Source organism: Strongylocentrotus purpuratus, unplaced genomic scaffold, assembly GCF_000002235.5.
Source record: "Strongylocentrotus purpuratus isolate Spur 01 unplaced genomic scaffold, Spur_5.0 spur5_scaffold_15, whole genome shotgun sequence".
NCBI classification, from domain to species: Eukaryota; Metazoa; Echinodermata; class Echinoidea; order Camarodonta; family Strongylocentrotidae; genus Strongylocentrotus; species Strongylocentrotus purpuratus.
Window position 1 is genome coordinate 31,721,492 of NW_022145600.1, and position 21,836 is coordinate 31,743,327.

Sequence of the window (21,836 nt, forward strand, 5' to 3'; positions counted from 1 at the left end):
TGATGTATTGTGGCTTTTTGTTTTCACATCTCCTTTTTTAAATCTTAAAAGAATTATTTAAAAAAAGGGAATTTGATAAAAGAAATTCATAAAGAAGATTAGGCGGGGGTGAGGGATGGAGACATCCCATGTCAACAAACAAAATACATACATAATATATACATACAAAAACACATTTTGGTTTGTACATTTTTATTCAGGGCATTATAGTAATTCTTATGAGTTACTTGTATACTCGTCCAAATTTCCAAAGTTCAATCACCTCTAGCGATGAGGTATGCTACTGTATATTTAATCAAGGTTTGGTACATCCTCGATATGATGTCTGATTGAAAACTATTCCTTATGAAACACACAATAGACTATATTTGGACCATGGCTTCTATCCTTTGGACTCAGAAAAATAGTGGTGTGCGTAAATATGTTATCCTCACAAGTCATGACATTTAATCTTCTTTATCTTCTTTATAATCGAACAATTTAAGTTGGTTAAACCTGAGGAAGTATATCATTACTAGTGGAACCCGTGGAAATGAAAGTCTATTGGGATTAGGATGAGTTTGACTGCAACAATTAGATTGGAAAGGCAAAAATAATCCCTATCTGGACTGACAAATTTGTAGAATTTTGTTGCAAAATGCAATAAATCCATTTTGGTGAATTCTAGATATTTGTGTTTAAAAGTTGCTGCTTAAAGCTAAACTTTAGTACTGGTAATGCGATTGCATTGTGAAAGAAAAGGTGTGAAAGGATCAGAAACAGTTTATCATGTAGTATGTAAGTATTGGTGTGCACTGCAAGGTTCTGGAGTCATCAAAATCATAATAAATTTGACCGAGTCTTGGTAAAGTAACAAACACTCACATAGAAAGCTATATATGGGACAACACACATGGTGTCGGGGAGCGTTATTTTTTTATGCGGCACAGATTGGGGCATGGTGCGTGTTAAACCTATGGGAAGTACGTTCTTCCCCTTCTGAATAGTGTCTGCACGCCGAGACTAGTCATGTTTCAACTTTCGACGAATCGACACACGTACATCATGACATACACGCTGTCGAGGGCTAGGGTCGCGGAGAATTGCGCCACTTTTCGAAGTCAATTGCGCTGCCGCTCTATCGCATAGCACTGCGAAGAAGTTTGAATATCCATCGCGAACTATGTCATGATGTGTTTGGATAACGTTCCTCTTCGTTTAAGGGTAAGTTTTATTGACTAATTATTGTGATATTCTCCTTATTGACGTGCTGCCTTCTCTTCAGATTTCCAATTTCATTTTAATTGTTGATGTAATGATTTTCCATACGGTACGTGGATTACATGTAACACTATTAAAACAGACTCACTCTAGCCTAGTCTAGGCCTAACTAAGTTAGAGTAGGCCTACTACTAGCAGCTAGCGTGAGGGTGACACACATCAATGCCAATGAATGGGGTTTTGTAATAACGGCACTCAAAGAATTATGCCGACACTTCATCCCAAATTGTCCGTTAATTAGCTAAACTCTAGGCCCTAGGTGTAGTGTAACCTATTTTTGTTATAAATTTGTTCATAGGCCTAGCCCTAGGGCTAAGTTTATAGATTCATAATCAATTACTTCTTCATTTCTTGTCTGCGTTTGTGTGTGTTTGTAAATTGTAATCATTTTATTCTTTGACTTTTGCACATGCAGGCAATATTGCCAGACGATCTAGTTCAGGACATACATGTATGTTCCTTCAATGATGATGATGGTCCCAACTTTTCGGCAACCTTTCGCCTGAAGACGAAAACAATTGATAGTTGGCAGCAGTGGCTTTCGGCTTTTCAAGAGACTAAAGTCACATGGAGGGTAAAAACAACCATGCCAGCATGTGGTCGATCTGTGATATTCAAGGTAGGACACCAACCATGTCCATTTCATTAGATTGAATTAATTATACTTTTTACCATTACCATCCTGTTGTATTTATTTATGTCTTACTATTCCTGAACAACAACTTTTTTGTTTTTTGTTTACTGTTCTTGCATTCTTTGATATGTTTAATGTCACTACATTGTTATTTATCTGTGACCAGTGAGCAACAAATTTCCATGTAATGGACAATAAGATAGATAGATAGATAGAAATGGTTAGTAAAAAGATCATCGCAGCCAATGGCTGAATTGCGATCCATTTCACAAGGTTATAATTGCAATTCAAATTGAAATAACACAAAATATGACATAAATCAATAATCAAACATATAGACATTTCATAAAAATTCATTGATTGTATTCATTTTTGTTAAAAAAAGAAAGAGATAGGGAGAGGTGTAGGAGAGGGAGAGTTGGAGTGATGACAAAGAGAGAGGAGAGAAAGAGAGAAAGGAAGAGAGAGAAGGGGGACCAAAGAGAGAGACGGAAAGAGAGAGAGAGAGAGAGAGAGAGTGAGAGTTGAAGAGAGGAAGAGACAGACGAAGGGTACCCTATCATTACAGATGAGGGGAGATGGCAAGAAATATTCAGTAATGCAGAAAATTGAGATAAAAACTATCAAAATTCATTCACATAGTTCAATCATGGACTGTGAAATTCTAAAAATACAATTTATATATAAGTAAAAGGTCAACTATAGGCAATCCATACTTCTTAAGGCAACAAAACATAAACAACTTCCTATTACACCTTTTTGTGAGATCGGATACATGACTATCCCACTTTAGGTTTGATTGTAAAATTATTATTAAATCAATTCAGTTCAATTTATTAAATTCATTTTTGTCAAATATTATGAACTTAAATGTTATGTTTTATGTTGTATGTTATGTGATATAGGTTATGTGTAATATGTTATTTAAATACTGTTGTGTCAAATACTTATAATATTGTAAAAAGGTTATTGTAATTGATTGTCTTGGTTATTGAAAATGAAATGTAATTGTAAAGCTAATGGAAACAAATGCTTCTTTTTTCATGTTTCACTTGTCCTGTGTATCTTTCGATATGAAGTCATTTTTTGTATTAGCGATTGCATAAATTTTGTATTTTTATTTTGACTCTTCAGAAACAGTACAGATGCCAGCACGGGCAACAAAGAAACAAACAGTACTCACATTTCCACCAAAAAAACACAAATTGTGTATCAACTATGACAGTGACCATCAGGAAAACCGAGTATTCAAGGAAAAGGCAGAGCAGGTGGGTAAAACTCTAGCATTGCATATTCATTTTTACAGAGGGTCTAATTACAATGATTATCCTGTTTAATATCAATATATGACTGATTCAGTTCTATTTTATCAGTCGGAGGGGGTGGGGTGTAAAATCTTGCCTTCAGGGTGCCGTTGCATAAAACTTGCTATTATAGTAACTTTGCTATTATAGAAACTTTTCATGGAATACTGGATTTTGATTGGCTCTTGAGCAACGTTACCATGGTAGTTACCTAAATGAAAGCATACCTAAATCATACCTCAATGAAAGCCCTACATAAAGTCTGGGTGGGAAAAAGCAACAAACTTAATATTTGATTTAATAAATTGATTTGTTTCTGATGTGTTTCCAGCAATGAGTATTACAATACTGTAGTGGACAAATTTACCTTAAATATTAATTCTGCGAAAAGGGATTAAAAAACTTTTTAACAGAGAGTGGGATGTTTATTGAGAAGTGAATACCGGTAAGCTATATCTGACCATATCTGACTATACATTACCATTCTATACTTTAAAAAAAATGGGGAAAAAATGAAAATAAAAAATAAACATTCTATGCTAATGATTACCATTTTTTTTCTTCTTTTCTTTTCATTTTTTTTTTCTTTTTTTTCTTCTGCATACAGGAGTTTAGATACCCACATGCCGGAATGGCCAACTCAAGTGGTGATAGCCTGGAACCACAACCATGTATTGGACATCCCCGCCTCACTCAAATACAGGGATGTGGGTGAGGATGCAGTGAAGAACCTTCAAGAACTGTTCGAGCAGGGGCATTCTCCACAAACCGCTCTCACCATATTGCATAGTGATATGCAAGTTGATGACCCTGAGGGATATATCACAAAATCTGCCGACAGGGCTGTGTGTCCAGACCTCCAATTTTGTTATAGGTAAACAATTTTTCCTATCATCATCATCATTACCATTCATTATTAAATGTTACCATTAATGATAACGCAGTTGATAAAATATCTGATTTAAAATGTATAATACAAATAAAAAGGAATAAATATTTCTCTTTGCTCAAATTTATTTCAAAATGTTTGTTCCAGTTGTAATTCCATTTAATTTCAAATGTCAAATACATTCAATTAAGACCAAGTATTGCACATAACGGCACACAGTGGAGGTGCCTTGGTCAAGTGGTCTAAGGCCCTTGACTGGAGATGCGAGAATCAGGGTTCTCTCCCTGGCATGGCACTTGATTTAACTCAAATACTCAAGTAAATAAAATTACAATTATTGCAGGTTCTCTGTGACACTGTTGTACAGAAGTTGATATGTCCAAGGATACTATCTGGCTCATGACATATATTGAAATGCTTCCTGATGGTCTTTCCTTATCGGTTGCCTGAGAAATTTGGAATAATGAATGATATGTGAGTTTGTGTATTGTGTTTTTTTCTACAATGCAGACTGTACTACCACATTTTTAAACAAAAATATGGAGCTGGGAATGGACAAGAGATGATTGATGCCATTGAAGAGAGAGTGTTCGCCCCATACAACGCTGAGATGGGAATGAAGTGTGTGTCCATGACCAAAGAAGATGACCACATCATCATAGCCATTTGCACACCAATGATGAGGAGGGTACACACAACAAGACAGAGTGGAGAGATGGTTTTTATAGATTCAACAGGTATTTCAGGCCTAGTATTATTATTACAATGATATGCTTACAAGTAATTTGAAAAGTAAGATATATTCTTTTGCCGACATGTAACCTTTTTAGGTGGCTTTGATCTTCATGACTCCAGCCAAATTGTAACAGAATATGGTAAAAAAAATTCTTTCCAAATTGACTTGAATTGCAATGGAAATCAACATTAATTTTTTCTCACTGGATGTAAAGTGGAATAAATGAGGTATACATAATTATGTATTATTATTATTATTAATAATGTAGTGAACAAAATACAATACAGTAAATCCTAACAGTCAATAGTGGGTCTGGCTTATCATGCTTATGAAAAATGGATACCTCTTGCGAGGTTGGATGCTTTATTACAATCACCATTTCATACTTAGTGTCAGTGGTCATTATCTATAGAGCCTGCTGGAGAAAGATCTCATCTTGTGCAAACTTGGCCCACATTATACATGTAATACTATAACTCTAATGCAATTCATGCAGTACAAAATTGTTGATCATGTTATGTGGGTCTGTACATTAACTGTTGTAATGACTTCAGAACTCATTTTGCAGGTAATATTGATCGCCATGGTAGCCGATTATTCATACTCTTGACACACAACAGTGCTGGTGGTCTACCTCTGGGTATTATGATAACGTCATGTGAACAGCAGAGTGTGATAGAGAAGGGTTTGAACCTTCTCACTGAGGTGATGCCTCCTGATTGCTTCAATGGTAGAGGAGCTGCTGGGCCGAACATCTTCATCACCGATGATTGCACAGCTGAGCGGACAGCACTGCGGAATGTCTACCCCTCCTCCACCTTGCTGTTGTGCATATTCCACGTCCTTCAAGCAGCATGGCGCTGGTTGTGGGATAGCAAGCATGGAATTCCCAAAGGTTCAAGACAACCCTTGTTCCAGAACATCAAGCGCATAATGTATGCATCTACCCCCGAAGAAGCTGCCACAATACACTCAGATGCTTCTGAAGACCCTCTTACATTAAGGTATTACAGTTTGACTTCAAATATTGGCCTAATCATAATCCATGGAAAGAATAGAAACAAAATATATGTAAGCAGAAGTGTTCTGATTGTATTTCAATGAAACCATGATGCATTATATGATGTAGTGATGAATTTATTAGATTTCAGATTTTTTGGAGTAAAGAGGTGAAAGGTCACACATCTGTTTTGATATAATTTCAGCTAATTACAGTGACAAACTGCAAACTTATATGATATTTCAGCCAAATTCGGGGCACTTGTATACTATGATGCAACACAAAAACTGATTGAGACTAAGGTCTGTTATATCTTAGGAACCTTTATCATGAGATTGAGTAAATTCATGCATAAGGCATACATTTGCCTGTACAGTGCAACATTTTTCATACCAATAGAAACTGTCAGAACACATTTGAAATGGACATTAGAATTGCACACACAACAGTGCCTTAATTGTTTGTAAATTTGCTCATTCATCTTCTAATTTCATTGTCTACAGATATCCGAAGTACCTAGAATACCTGAACGCATTGTATGAGAGGCGAGCCTTTTGGGCACTGTCATTCCGATCATCCCTTCTTGTCCGCGGAAACAATACGAATAATTACGCGGAAGCTGCGATGAGGGTGCTAAAAGATAACATTCTTCACAGGACCAAAGCCTTCAACATCCCTCAACTAGTGCACTTCATCTTGTCTCGCCTTGGACCGCATTATCAGAGAAAACTTGTTGCTGTTGCAAACCAGAGACCCATGATATCTACTCGAATGAAGCCTACAAGCTGCAAAAAGGAAGATATCTCAAAGGTATAAAGTTATATACTTTGGCATGATATCAAAGGTGTTGATTTTGTACCTGCACCTTGAATGGCATAAGATTTGATCCAAAAATTCAAAATTGTGATTTATATGTTGTAAACTTTTAGAAATGTAAACGATAAATCATTTGAAAAATTGGGCCATTAATCACATTATATTTTGTAATATTAATGTAATTTTCAAATACTGGTATGCAGTAGCTTTTATGTTCTAATTTTGAATTTGGTAGACTCCAACCGTATCACAGATTGCTTTACAATTATCTAACTGCACTGGTGTGAGTTTTTGACCTTGTACGCTTTGATCAGCAGGTATTCATTTTCAAAAGGTGATAAATGAATTACACCTGGTAGTCAGACTATTTTTATGAGTTGTATAAAAATCAAATTCAGTGAGCAAGGCGTCGCAGTATTGCATGTTGCATTAATGATTTATGTGAATCTTTACATTATAAATGATTTTAGATTATTTGGTCAATAAGTTCATGTCAGGGTGTGCAAATAATGGACACAATTATTTACAAAATGATTGCTTGATCCTTCCAAGTGCTAATTTCATGCTACTTTTGCACATTTTTAATATCACTTCAGACTGGAGAGATGACATATGAAGTGAAAAGTAGTGATGGCTCCAGTTCCTATTGTGTGGATATGAGTGTGGGAGTGTGTTCCTGCCCTGCTGGCGTAACTGGAGATGCGTGCAAACACCAAGCTGCCATTCACTACCATCTCAAGGTTGCAAGTGATAATTTCCTACCCAGTACACCAGAAGAGCGAGCTATCATGCTTAACATAGCAACTGGAGGTGAGTTTTTTTTTAATGTGAAATTTATAGTACTCATGCATGTAATGAAGCTACTTTCCCCTTTGTTATAACTTGTTGAACTATAAGAGGATTATAACACACATTTTCCATACAGGGAGCCAAACATGCAAGCCTATATACCTTAATTAGGCTTTCATCGAAAGGGTGCGGCGCGGTGTGGTGTGCTCAACGCACCCATTCGATAAAAGCGGGGGGGGGGGGGGGGGGGGGGGGGCTTTTCTCGAAAGGGTGCGTCGACTAGTCTTTCGCATCAGTCGTTTAAAATGAGGATCTGGGTCACAAGGTAATGGAATGGTCTTGATTACAGATCGAGTGGTCTCTTTCGTTATTACTATGTTGATGGGGGAGACAGAGAGAAGGGAAAGGGAAAGGGAAGATAAAAGGAAAGGAAGAAGAATAAGAAAAGAGGGGCTCTTGCCTCCCCCCCCCCCGCCAAAAAAATAAATAAGAGAGAGAGAGAGAAGGAAAGGGAAAGAGAAGATAAAAGGAAAGGAAGAAGAATAAGAAAAGAGGGGCTCTTGCCTCCCCCCCCCCCCCCCCGCCAAAAAAATAAATAAGAGAGAGAGAGAGAAGGAAAGGGAAAGAGAAGATAAAAGGAAAGAAAGAAGAGGAAGAAGAAGAAAAGAGGGAAATGGGGGCAAAGGGCTCTTGCCTCCTTTCTTTTCTTTCTTTTCCTTTCTTTCCTATTCTCCCTCTTTTTTGTTTTTCTTTTTCTTTCTTTTCTTTCCCTTTCCCTCTCTTTTTTCCCCTCCCCCTTTTCTCTTTTTTCCCGACGGCAGCGCAATTTTACCAACAATATCCTGACAAATGTCACACCCCCACACCCCCTTTTGGAGACGCCCCTACCTACGCCACTGTTGGCGACCACAAGGCTATCAATACAAATTAAGACATATTAATGAAGATTCTTTTTTAATGTTGCAGAGAGTATTTTCTCTATGAACTTGTTTAATGGAAGGACAATAAATAATATTAAAAACATGATTACTATAGCGGTATAATGATGAGAGAGATGATTTAAGTCATACTTTTTTAATATCTCTTATTTATTTTTTGGCGGGGGGTGGGAGGGAGGAGGCAAGAGCCCTTCACCTTCCCACGTTTCCCTCTTTCCTTCTTATTCCTCTTCTTTCTTTCCTTTTATATTTTCTTTCCCTTTCCCTTCTCTCTCTCTCTCTTATTTATTTTTGGCGGGGGGGGGGGGGGGGGGAGGCAAGAGCCTTCGCCCTTCCCCGTTTCCCTCTTCCTTCTTATTCTTCTTTCTTTCCTTTTATCTTCCCTTTCCCCTTCCCCTTTCCCTTCTCTCTGTCTCCCCCATTAACATAGTAATAACGAAAGAGACCACTCAATCTGTAATCAAGACCATTCCATTTTATTTAATACATTTTCGATATACTTAAATTGGCAACTATTACCTTCTGTCCCAGATCCTCATTTTAAACGACTGATGCGAAAGACTAGTCGACGCACCCTTCGAGAAAAGCCTCCCCGCTTTTATCGAAAGGGTGTGTTAAAACGGTACTCCGCTCTCAACGCATCCTTTCGAGAAAAGCCCCCCCCCCCCCCCTCTTTTATCGAATGGGTGCGTTGAGCACACCACACCGCGCCGCACCGCACCCTTTCGATGAAAGCCCTACCATTATGCTCGAATTATAACTTGATCAGTAATTATGTTTATGTAAAGTTCTTGTATTGTACCTCTACATTGTTTCTTTCCTTCCTTCCATCTCTTTTTCTTTCTTTATTTGACTTGCTTGTTTTTTTTTTAAATCCCTCTATTCAATATTTGTTTTTGATCTTCTTCTTTCTTTTTCTTTTGTCTTCTTTTTTTTTGGTCTTTTCTTTTCCCTTCTTCTTCTTTCTTCCTTCTTTCTTCTTCCCTTTTTTTTCTTCTTCTCCTTCCCTCTTCATTCCATCATTGTTGTTTTTCTTTTCTTCTTCTTTTTCTTCTTCTTCTTCTTCTTCTTCTTCTTCTTCTTCTTCTTCTTCTTCTTCTTCTTTTCTTCTTCTTCTTTTTAGGTTTATATATATATATATATATATATTTAGAAGTATTTGTTTCTGTTTCATGAAATATAACAAGAACCATTAAATTTCTTTGATTATAGGTGATGCTGCTGCCCTACCACATAACTGGCTAGGTGCACTTCAAGACGATGGTATTGCTCCCCTTGAGGTTGAGGGAACCACTGACCAGCCAGATGAACAACTGGAAGAAAGACCACAGAGAGACTCCCTTGAGGTTGAGGAAACCACTGACCAGCCAGATGAACATCTGGAAGAACCTATTTCCTCACAAGGTTAGTTTTCTGTTGCATTTAATGAAATAGTAGTTGTCAAAATTGTTCCAAGTAATTAACTAATGTCTAAGGAAGGAATGATTCAATTTTGAGTTCATATCTAGATTTTAAGTATATTGTCATTGTTAAGATTTCACTCATTTTCTGGAAAAATGACAGTGACTAGATGGAAGCAGTATGTCTTTTATTCATTTATGTATTAATTTCTTCATGCCTTCCCTAATCTTCGTAATTTATTTAATTTTTTTTTTGGAGGGGGGAGGGGGAAGTAGGTAGTTATAATACTCCATCTGTACACAATTAGTTACCTCTTGATGCATGCCCCCAGACAGTACACTTACTCTCCCTCCCATATTAGCAACATATTGACTCGTTCCCAGATGAATCACCTCTAAAAACTATACCTCCCCTACAAATTTATTTGATGAACATCCCTGAAAAAAAATCAGTTACATGCATTTTTTCCTTATCCCTAGGTAGTTGTCAGCTGAAAAATATATAGGAAAGATCTGGACATAAATCCCTACACTGTTTATACATTCTGTTTGATAAAGAATATATAGGAAAGATCTGGACATAAATCCCTACACTGTTTATACATTCTGTTTGATAAAGAACCAGTACAGCTGTCCCCATCCCATAAGCATGTAGTTTATTTGGGTTTGTTCTCCCATTTTGATTTCTTCAAAAGACACAAAGTGGATGAAGATAGTCATATGAAGTTACTGTAAGAAATGGGATAAATTTGCACTTTCCTTTTTGCCTGTATTGAAAGGAGGTAGTTGTTCTGGGGGGAGGGGGGCAGGGGAGGGTAATTGATGCATGTTGTAACAAAATAATCTGATTATCATCATTTTCATTTTTCCACAGATGGTGACACGTCACAAGAATGTGCAAATCTGGCAGTGATGTTCGACACACTGAAGAGAAAGCTGGAAAATAATCCAGAGACATTCAAGGAGCCAGTCAATGCCATGTACCATACTTTCCAAAAGATGACTGATAATAATATGGTGTCAGCCATGTTCATGTTTGGAAAGTATGGGACAACTAACTTGGCTCCCCGCAGGTTCCTTGGTTCATCATTAGGATCACACGGACCAAACATTGGTGTACAACCAACTGCGATTGCACGACGGAAAGCTGCAATGGGGGGAAGGAGACGTCTGACATCTGGCAGACCAACCAAAGATGCTGCTGTAGCTGAACATGGCTACTCTAGGACGAGGTCAGAGCGTGTGCTGGGCGTGCATCAAACAAAGAGATCCAGAGTTGCCGCTCCTCACTCGCTGAGTCATGCTACAAGCATGAATGTAGCTTTGGGGAAAACGCACAGTGCGCAATAAAAGTGTAATTGGCAAATTAAGTACACTCAACTAAAAAAAGAAGAAAGTAAATTCACTTTCCCATTCAGATTTTTTACAGAAGCTTCAATGAAAATTCAATGCAGCATTATAGCATGTATCAAATTAAAGGAAATGTTATGGCCATTTAAGCTAGTAGGTGAACCAAAAGAAAAACTCTAGGAATGAGTGAGCACATTTGATTGATTATTTTTCTTCCAAGGTACAAAAGTAAAAATTGCAAAAATTGACAGTTTGTCATTCATTGTAAATGCCCTTCTACAACAGTGGGAACGATAGATCAAACTTACACATTGAGAAACTTGGCTAAAATCACACAATTGAGCCTTTATTCTCTGTTTCTACTTCCAACCCCCCCCCCCCCCCCCTTACCCTACAGCCTGCCCCTCCCCTCACCATTAAAAAGAACAGAAAAAAGAGAGAAGCTTTTGCTATATCCAAATTTCAAATATGTTTTTAATGCCACTTGTAAGTGGGTCCAATGGTCTCGTTACCAAAATGTTTGTGGACAGTGCACTGTTATAAATGCAACATATTCCCTACATGTTCATTTTATTTTATTCCCACAGTGTATACTTGGGTTAATTATGAAAATTTGATTTTCCTCCTGTCATGCTTTAAGATAGACCTGTGATATATATTAATGCTCTGACAATTTGAAATGATTTTATTTCTGAGAAATTGTAACTATGAATTGTCATAGTAAAATATGGGTCAGGCCACATTATAAATAACAATACAGGTATGACATTGAAAGATTGATGAAAAAATTATGTGATGGCCCCAAACTACTCTGTATAACTGGCTTTAAATCTCCATCTGTTCAGTTACCAGTTGCATCAAAACGTTGGAATTGATAAGATTACCATTATTTGCATATTTTCATGAATTTAAAGTGAGGCTTTAAAAATCTGTGCACTCAGTAATTTTAAAATGCCTACACAGCTGTAAAGTTTTAAAACTTGCCACTAAGTATTCTAATGTGTAATAATTGTTATGCCTCCGTTACGAAGTAGCAGGAGGCATTATGTTTTCGGTTTGTCCGTCCATCCGTACGTCCCATTCTCGTGATCGCGTTATCTGAAGAACCGATTGATGGATTCCTGCCAAACTTTGGTCATGTATGTATCTTGCAGAGCCGATGAACTGATTAGATTTCGGGGTCACAACGCCAAAGGTCAAAGGTCACAGGGCTCATTATGTATGCAAAAACAGCTCGTGATCGCGTTATCTCAAGAACCGATTGATTGATTCCTGCCAAACTTGGGTCATGTATGTTACTTGCAGAGCTGATGAACTGATCAGATTTTAGGGTCATGAGGTCAAGGTCAAAGGTTATGCGGCTCATTATGTATGCAAAAATAGCTTGTGATCGCATTATCATTAGTACAGATTGATGGATTCCTGCCAAACTTAGATCATGTATGTATCTTGCAGAGCCAATGAACTGAGTAGATTCTTGGGTCATGAGGTCAAAGGTCAAATGTCATGGGCTCATTATGTATGCAATAATAGCTTGTGAACGCACTCTCATTAGAACTGACAGATGGATTACTCTTTAACTCAGGACGTCTTGCAGAGCCAATGAACTGAGTAGATTTTAGAGTCATGAGGTCAAAGATTAAAGGGTCATATATGTATATGAGAAATTGCTTGTAATCACAATATTCTGAGAACCTGTTAATGGATTACAATGAAACTTAAATTTGAAAAATTTCTTCTGTTTTGGTTTGTAAACTGCTATGACGGAGGCATCATTTTCGACTGCGCGCAGTCGAAGTTCCATCTAGTTAGACATACATGTATGACCTATCCTGAAACTATAAGGTTCATAAATGAACTTATTAATCACTTTTGTAAATGGTACGGCTTTTAGCGATTCATCCTTGTTTTAAATGAAACTTTTAGATATTCATCAACTTGACTTACAGTGTTTGTCAGATGAGCAAAAGAGCATACTTGTATGGGGTTGTTTCCTCAAGTGATCTGTATTATAAATCACAGCCTATGATATCATTAACAGTCAAATCAGTTGGAATGTTTAAGACAAAATCTTAAAACTTCATACTGTTTGGTTTATAATTATTATTATTATTATTATTATTGATAATATTTGAAGTAGTAGTAGTAGTAGTAATACCATTTTCATTATTATTATCAATATTATTGTTGATATCGTTCTTGTTATTACTGTTCTATTAATATTACAATTGTTCCTATATTTGTTTTTAAATTTCATCATTTCCGATTTATGATAATTACTTAATTCCTTTTTTATTTATTATTATTAATCGTATCAGACATCTGAGCGGGGCAATTTTTAAATGTTATTGCCCTCAAGGTTTAATTTGTATCATTTCTTCAAAATATAAGATCACTGCTAGCTATAGCCTTGCAATTTGGCAAATGGGGTTTGCATGGCACTCATTCGTGCGATTATACGAAGACATAATTAATGTCAGACAGTACAAGAACGACAATTAAAGGAAACACAAGAGTCAGATTTTTGTTATAGTGTTTTATGTCAATGAACAAGAGTGAGCATAAGAGAGAGAGAGAGAGAATGTGTGTATGTGTGTGAGCGAGAGAGGGAGAAAGATGGGGTGGGGGGGGGGGGGGGGGTGGGAGAGGAGTGGATGGATGGCGGTGGGGAACTTTTGCAAGGAGTAGTTGGGCATCATGCCATCTGAAAGACCATTAATTATTTTCCTTTTCCATGTGAAAAACGAAATAAACAAAACATTAGCCTAAACAAATTCTTGATAACATGAGCCCCTTCTGTTTCATAGGAAAGAATAAGACAATTAATAGTATTCATAACAGAATTTTTTTTATTTTTTATTTTTTTTATTGGACATTGTGCTGTCATAAAACATGAAATAATGAATTACATAGCTGTCTGATGATGAACCTTAATTTACATTTTTATAAGATCCAACCCATTGACAGAAATTCAATTACAGTATCGTTCAAAACTTTTATCAAACAAGTAATGCAGCATGGCCAACATGATGCATGATGTATTTGAAAGGTGTTGTGGAAATGTCACACCATACTCAGGGATACCCTGCTATACTCTTGCATTACAGCCTTACAGGCATAACATATTTTGTAATACATACACACAACCAAAGCAATTAAAAAAGCATCGTGATATTGAAATACTTGTACACTGTTTAACATGTACTGTGTGTGCATGCGTGCATAGTATGTAGCGCTACTTCATCACGCACACGACCACTATTAGTCTGTAAATCAAGACCCCTTTAAAAAAAAAGCCCCAATCTGTGCCGCATAAAAAAATAACGCTGTCGGGGATGGTACTACCTTGGTTTCCTTGTCTTTCTATGCTCATTACTCAGCCAGTATACATTTTCTTCTAAAATTGTTTGGCACATGTCATTTATTTGTAATCTTGAACATTCAGTGTAAGTTTCGTTTGATTCTGTGAGAATTATTATTTTTTTTTTACCAGTACTGGAGTTTATCTTTAATCAGAATAGAAATAATAAGGGAAATGTTGCTCCTGACGATAACTTGCAAATAACAGCTTCATAATTATGTCAGACGTGCTGTATCATTGAAGAAGATTTATTTTTGAATTATATACTTTTGTGGCCTTAGTTCAAAATCATTTAAAATGGCAATTTATTATTTTGCCACAAATTGCCGATCAAACTTCCTTTGTGTAGTCAGTCCCGTACCCAACTTCTCGTGTTAGCCGGGATTTCACGCCTTGTCGGCTTTTTGTTAGCTCGACTTGTTTACGGATTTTTGTGCATACCTCCTTTCGTCTACTCCTTTGTCCGCAGTGACCTTTATTTCACTACCCGGTTAGAAAGCCTTTTTCTTTCACCTAATTTGTAGTCGTCTTCTTATTACTAATAGGGACTTTTAGATTTGCGTGGAATGATACGTGTGACGTCCATTCAAGGCAGTGCATTAAAAGGACGTCGATCGCTGGTTTCTAGCTGGTGCAGTGCATGGTAGATACATGTACACGAGCCGGGGTATACTTTTTTTACATCAGGGCAGAGGACGAGTGAGAATTTGGGAATAATTTGATGATTTTATGCATTTATATCCCATTTAAACAAGCAAAATACTTTTTTTTTAAAATCATTACACATTTTCTTCTTTAAAAATCGGTAAAAAAAAAAAAAAGTATATATATCAAAAAGCCGAACGTAGATTTTAAGTTTTTTGGGTCGGTCGCAAAGGGCAATACAACATCTTTTTTGTAACGCCTTGTAGAACCAACTGATTTCTGGGGAATAAATACGGACGCCTGGTATAAAGCTATATTTGTTCATGGATCACTGGTACTGAATGGGTGGTATTTGCGAGCACTTCCGGCGATATAAGTCTGTTTGTATACAGGCGGCCTTTGGGCGTAGCAGACTGCAAGCCATCCAGGTTGTATTTGTCAATGGCGCTTGTTATGGAAAATCATATTTTGCAGCCAAACGGCAGGCTTTCGCGAAATACGAACCCGGCGAGGCACAGCTTCGGCACCTCAGGTACACGTACGTTCCCTCATAGGGCGCGTTCCGAGGAGCGGCGGCAAAAAAGTTTACGGCGTCGAAAGGCCCCAAAACCTCCTGCTATTTTTTATATAGAATTCGGATTTGGATATGGAAAAATGTGGGTGCCAATACATTAATATATTTCCTTTAAATCCCACGCAATCCGCCCACTCGTAGACACCAGTCCCTTAAACATCCTGCGTGGACACAAGCCCCGGACACAAGCCCACCTAACATGACAAGTGTTGTGCAAGGATCCCAGGTAAAGTCCTTGGACATACAGGAAGTAGTGGGAAAAAAATTAGCCAAACTAGTGATCAATCAGGAAAAGAAAGTCATTGTATGATTAATCATTATGGCTGAAGGAGGAGGGGGCACCATAGCAGATTGTAATGTTTATTTGTAATGTTTTACTTTGTTTTTTTCGGGGGGAGGGGAGCGGGAAATTGGTGTGCACTGGATCATCGGTATTTACACAATCCAGCTTATTTCAGGTCCTTAAAATAACCATTCTGACGTAAAAGATTATCATCAAACAAAATAAACTATAAACAAGGCATATGTATCAACTCAGAACACATTACTTTAACAAATAAATCTATTAATGAGAGATATTGATGAAAGAAAGGGAAAACACGCATAATAAACAAGAGCGATGATAATTATAAGCATTTTATATGAAAATTGCCTGGTATTTCCCTCCGCGTTTTATATCTGCGACTCTTCCCCCTTCACAAAATGGCAGAGATTCCTCTTAGCATTTACGATTAAAAAACGCCACCAAAAGAAAAATAAATATTCAAAAAATACCCCTGTAACCCAATTGCAAACTTCTATGACAATAGAATTTTCTTCCCCAATATATATGGGGGATTCCCCTAACTTTTCATCGATTTCGCAATGATTTTCTTTGATCTGATGCCCTAGTATGAATACATGTGAGATGCATGAATGCTTTCATAATTGTTTGTTTAAGTCGCACAGTTTCGCAACATTACTTCCTCTTTTGACTTCACGCAGTAGCCATAGTCAGGAGTTCTTCTCACTTTTTGTTTGGCAGCCGATTTAACAATACGATACATGGATCAAATATCAATTTTGCTTATATTTTGCATTTTGGGGAAAATTATGAGATCTTGACTTTCTTTCTTCGATTGTACATGCCAGGGATTTTGAAGCATTGGAATTAGGACCTTGTCTACAAAGAGTTTGTAACAAATATCAGGTAATCATGGTTTGTTTCCATTCCACAAAATTTATATTAAAGTTATATCTACTCTATGAATTTTCATTATGTGTACTATTGTACTGGAATAGCCTACTCGAAGATCATTATAATCATATTACAGTGTTTTAGAGCGCGTACCACTGCCGCAAAGTCTCAGTGCAGTTTGGAAAAGATGGAATAGGAATGACAGGTGCTGTTAATTTTTTTTTTAAACCAGTACGTTTTGAGGAGAGCTTATGAGATTTAATCTTTGTACTAATGAGATTGATCATAAGCATGTCATTAAAATGAGTTGTTCGTGGGGAAAAAAGATAATTATTGTAACTTTTAATCTTTCTTTTTGTTAACATTTGTTTCGGTTTTAGAGATAAGTCATCCAATGAGATATGGTAACGGTGATGGTGATCACATTCTGCCCTTAAAGGTAATACAAGTTTTGGTATGGGGTCCTGAATTTGGTTCAAATGAACATATTAGAGGCATATGCGATCCTACAATAATCAATGATCGTTGTTGCGGTTGAAATCGAGTGATGAAATTGTGAATAATAATAAACTCATTATGTATAGCCCCCTCACGAGATAGATATTACTTAAGCTTCAAAACAATGTTTCTCGACTGAAATCGACCGATTTTCTTTTCCCGTATGAAAATTATATTTAAAAACTGCACATTCCGAGATTTTCATGGTCGCAGCTACCATTGTATGGCCGTAGGTGATATTTGAAATTTATCGGGAGCACCGACGAATTTGATATTTTAATTTCTCGAAATCCTTAGCGTTTTAGAGCCAATTTTTTTTCAAAGTTGCTTATTCTAACACTAGGTTTCACAATGGTAATGCAAATTTTATATTTGTTAATCAAATCCTGTTGAAATATTACCAAAAGTTTGTATTACCTTCAAGTGCGCAAACTCTATTATGCTGCTATATGTTTGTAACCTTATTCAGAAAATGAAAACAACTTTCTACTTCTGAAATGTATTGATAATAAAAAGTGATTATGCAACTAGGAAAAGCAACAATGGAAGATGGTGGTAAAGATCAGTATTGGAAACGCCCCAATTTCAAAAAATGAAATGGAAGCTCTTATTACCAATCATGTGAAAGAATATGTTTTGACTAATATATGATGATAAAATTTTGCCGGGAAACCGCCTACTAATTGATATATTTAGTAAATTAGTTTATCTATTGGTGTGTGAGAGATAAACGCACGTGTCGCGCACGTGTGTGAAGTCCAATATACATCTTTCTGTGTGCAGTGCTTGTAACTTTACGAAGACTTGGCCAAATTTCTTATCATTTTGATGATTCCAGAACCTTGCAGTGCACACCAATACTTATATGCTAGATGATCAACATTTTCTGATCGATTCCACAACCTTTCTTTCACAATGCAGTCGCCTGACCATAACTGGCCTTTATCTTTAATGTAATCTTCTGCATGATGCAAATATATTATTGTGCTCAGGTACTGAGTTTTTGTGCTGTATTTGCTTTCCTGTAATTATAACTCTTGAGCAAATTCGTACAATATAATAACTTTCATTTATTGATGATTTTACATTGAGAAGTAAATAAATATTTAGAAAGTAAGCAGGAGAGAATGTCAGTCTACTGGAATACGTCTTGCCAATGAAATATATATATACCGTATTTCAATCTTGCCATTATTTAAAAAAAAAAGGTTTCGGTGGGCGCGGGTGTTGATTTTCATTTCAGAGGTAACTAGCTTTGAGGGCGAAGTCATGTAGCCTACTATATTGCCCAGGTGTTATCAATATGAATGTATCGAGGGCAATATGGTCTCTTCTAAACCGTGATAATGAGTTTTTGTTAATAATCATTATTGTTTTACTTTTTTTTTAATGATTAGTATTACATACATTATAGGCACATTGAGGCTTTAATCAGTGCTGATGTGCAAATTTTGATCTGTAAATATTGAATTATATACTTCGCATTGGTTTCTGTATAACTTCTAGTTAGGCACTTTATATCGCAACGGTCACTCGTTCAGTTTTTATGCAATATTACTTTCAGGACAAAAAATGACGTAGAATTTTTTTTTGATTAGATGTACACTCTTATTTCCACGGCGTCAAATTTCACTCTAAATGGCGTCAGCTGGGAGTCAACTCTATTCCTAGTTAAAGTGACACGGATTCCGAATCAATTTGACTCGGATTGCGTGGCATCAGCTGAGAATTGATTATTACCATCAATCTTGGATAACCTGTGAAACCAGTCGATAAAGGTGCTTAAAAGACCAAATAATTACTTTATTTATCACCAGCATCGGTTAACGGATAAAAAAACTCGTTGCTTGGACAAGTGGTTATTTGGTCATAAACACTTGATTTACAGAGGTAAGTGGAATCACGTTACTCCAGTCGCGTGACAAATTGGTGCTTTTTAGGTTAGATGAAAAACGTGAACAGGAGTACCTTTTTTGTTTAAATGAATTCACATGTCGATAACGTTTAAATCTAGTTCAAAAGGCAACATACTTTAAAATCACTTAAAATGCACTCCCGAATGAGGTTATTTTTTAGTGTTCTATGTATTGGGCTGTCTACTCAAATTATCTCCTTTTCCTTCCATACTTCTTTTCTTTTTTAACTCCTTCTTACCTTTCATCTCTTCTTCTTTATATTCTGTTTCTCCCAGACTCCCCTTCCTCCTCCTTCTCCTTCTTCTGCTCCTACTTCTTCTTTTTTTTTGTCTTCTTCTTCTTCTCCTCCCTTTCTTCTTCTTCTTCTTCTTCTTCTTCTTCTTCTTCTCCTCCTTCTATTTTTCTTCTTTTTGTTTTTCTTGTTCTTGTTCTTGTTCTTCATCTTCGTTGTCGTCGTATTCTTCTTCTTTCCTTTTAAAAAAACTCATTCTTGTTGTTCTTCTTGTGCTTGTTCTTTTTGTTCTTATTCTTGTTCTCTTTTTTTCTTTATCTTCATTTTCGTCGTCGTATTTGTATTCTTTCCATCTTTTTTCATTATTCTGGCTCATTCATATTGTCCTTTTGTCATAACGTCCACCTCTATTTCTTCCTCTTCGTTTTCCTCCTCTTACTCAGAAGAAAAAAAAAGGGATAACATAAATCATAAATTCCTTTTAAAAATCTAGAATGGCGGATTTGGTGACAAAGCGAGCTGAGATGAGTGCCCTGGTAAAGAAATTCCAATCATACAGAAATGACAGCATGGCTTACTCAAGAGATCACTTCGAAGTAAGAATTACTATCTTTCTTTTCATGTACACTTTTCCTTAACAAAATTATCATTAAGTATTGTCGTCATCTGTACCTGGGAGGCGAAAAGGAAACTGAATCACTGTAACCCTCAGGTCTCTCCTCCCGGAATATTGATTGCGGGTGTGCAAGTGGACCACTACAATGTGGTTCCCCCTACTCTCATACGAATAGTGCACTGGGCTCTTAACGTGCAAAGCTGGTGCTTCTCCTCTACACAGGGCCTCCATTTAACGTCCTATCTGAGGGACGTAGTGTTTTCCACTGGAAGATAGCCTGCATTTTTGAAACAGGGCAGAGGTACGTTAACACAACGCACCCGCCTGGGTTGGATTCGAACCCACGATCTATGGTTCGAAGGCAGACGCTTTACCTGAGCCAACGCGACTCCTTCTTTGCATACATTTTTTCTTTATAGTATTCTCTCTTTTTAAATATGATACTTTAATAGTTAACAATAAGAATCATCCGTAAGCATATAGTTCGGTGTTAAGAGAACCCTAGAATAAACATTATCAGCGTCATAACAGACTTAGATTACCTTTTCATTCCACAAAATAATGTCTAATTTTGCATGTGTACTGATGTCCATCAAATCGGATATTAGTAGCAGTATAAAAGAATAGTATAAACAATAAAAAGATATTTATGATAAAATGTTATTATTTTATACATAATTCTGAAGTGCTTGCACTTTTTAGAATTGCAGTAATTTTAGTAACAAGAAAAGTACCTTCATAAGAACGCAAAACTGTTTGAGAAGATGTTCACCTAAGAATTAAATAGAGAATTAAATGAATACAAATTACTTGGTTTAATTACTTGCTCTCACTCCCTCATTAAAACAAGTATTTTTGTTCAATTATGCTAAACAAGAGAGCTTATTTGTAGTGTTTCTCTTAATTGAAAGCACATTTTTTTTCATAACGTTAACTCGTTTTTTAAAGAAAAATAAACGTGAAGAGTGCTGTGAGTTACAGGGAAATCGACTAAACTTCTTCGAGAGTGTCAAACCTGATCACAATACGACTACCACTGTGGTGGAAGTCGAGAAGAGAAGAGGAACTAACATACTCATTCTAAGATGTGGACCCGGTGGTCGTACGGTTATATTCTTGGAATTTGACTCGAAGTAAGTAAGAGTTTATAGCATTATCATCTTCTTCTTCTCCCATCCCTTCTTCTCCTTTTCCCACCGCCATTGTTCTACTTCTTCTTCTTCGTTTCCAGCCTATTTAGAGTACCAATCTGTTTAAAGAAAGTATCTGAAAAAGAAAATCTCCGCCTCTAAATGCTAATAGAAATGAAAAACGTTGATTTGCGCGGTCTCTTTAGTGACATATGAATTACAGCAAAAAACAATAGATGGGCAATGTTTTATACTTAAGCGGATTAACAATAGTTGTGTGTTTATTCCATGGCCTATTAAGCCGATACAAGCTTTATCTAGGGGGTTTCCCCAGGCACCTAGGAGAAATGTTCACAAAGCAACAATAACGAAAAAGAAAAAATGAAAGAAAAAAGGCTCTCACATTTTTCAATGAACACAATCATAGTCAGTGGTAGAATATGATGAAATTGTATCTATTTGTATAATAATGTACTTATAAAGAGCTCTTTAAAAACCCATTCTAAGTTGAACTTCGCTGGACGAAAGCATTATAGTTATTTTTTAATCACCAAAAAATATCATAATTTAG

At 36.5% G+C, this 21,836-nt stretch overlaps 1 protein-coding gene across 1 annotated transcript; it reads left to right on the forward strand.

The window, feature by feature from the left end:
* The first annotated feature begins 1,103 nt into the window (after positions 1–1,103).
* LOC115924234 lies at positions 1,104–11,155 on the forward strand. The gene is made up of 10 exons (XM_030986206.1): positions 1,104–1,203; positions 1,676–1,879; positions 3,029–3,162; positions 3,806–4,072; positions 4,598–4,824; positions 5,392–5,827; positions 6,327–6,633; positions 7,236–7,449; positions 9,579–9,770; positions 10,641–11,155. The coding sequence occupies exons 1-10, from the start codon at positions 1,168–1,170 to the stop codon at positions 11,114–11,116; spliced, it is 2,493 nt and encodes an 830-aa protein (XP_030842066.1). The 5' UTR covers positions 1,104–1,167; the 3' UTR covers positions 11,117–11,155.
* The last annotated feature ends 10,681 nt before the right edge of the window (positions 11,156–21,836 follow it).

Bases quoted from the DNA above. Each gene is read 5' to 3' on its own strand.
- LOC115924234 (XM_030986206.1), top strand. From the start codon at position 1,168: ATGATGTGTTTGGATAACGTTCCTCTTCGTTTAAGG. The intron at 3,163-3,805 runs GTGGGTAAAACT...TTCTGCATACAG, and splicing joins TCAAGGAAAAGGCAGAGCAG to GAGTTTAGATACCCACATGC. The intron at 5,828-6,326 runs GTATTACAGTTT...CATTGTCTACAG, and splicing joins GAAGACCCTCTTACATTAAG to ATATCCGAAGTACCTAGAAT.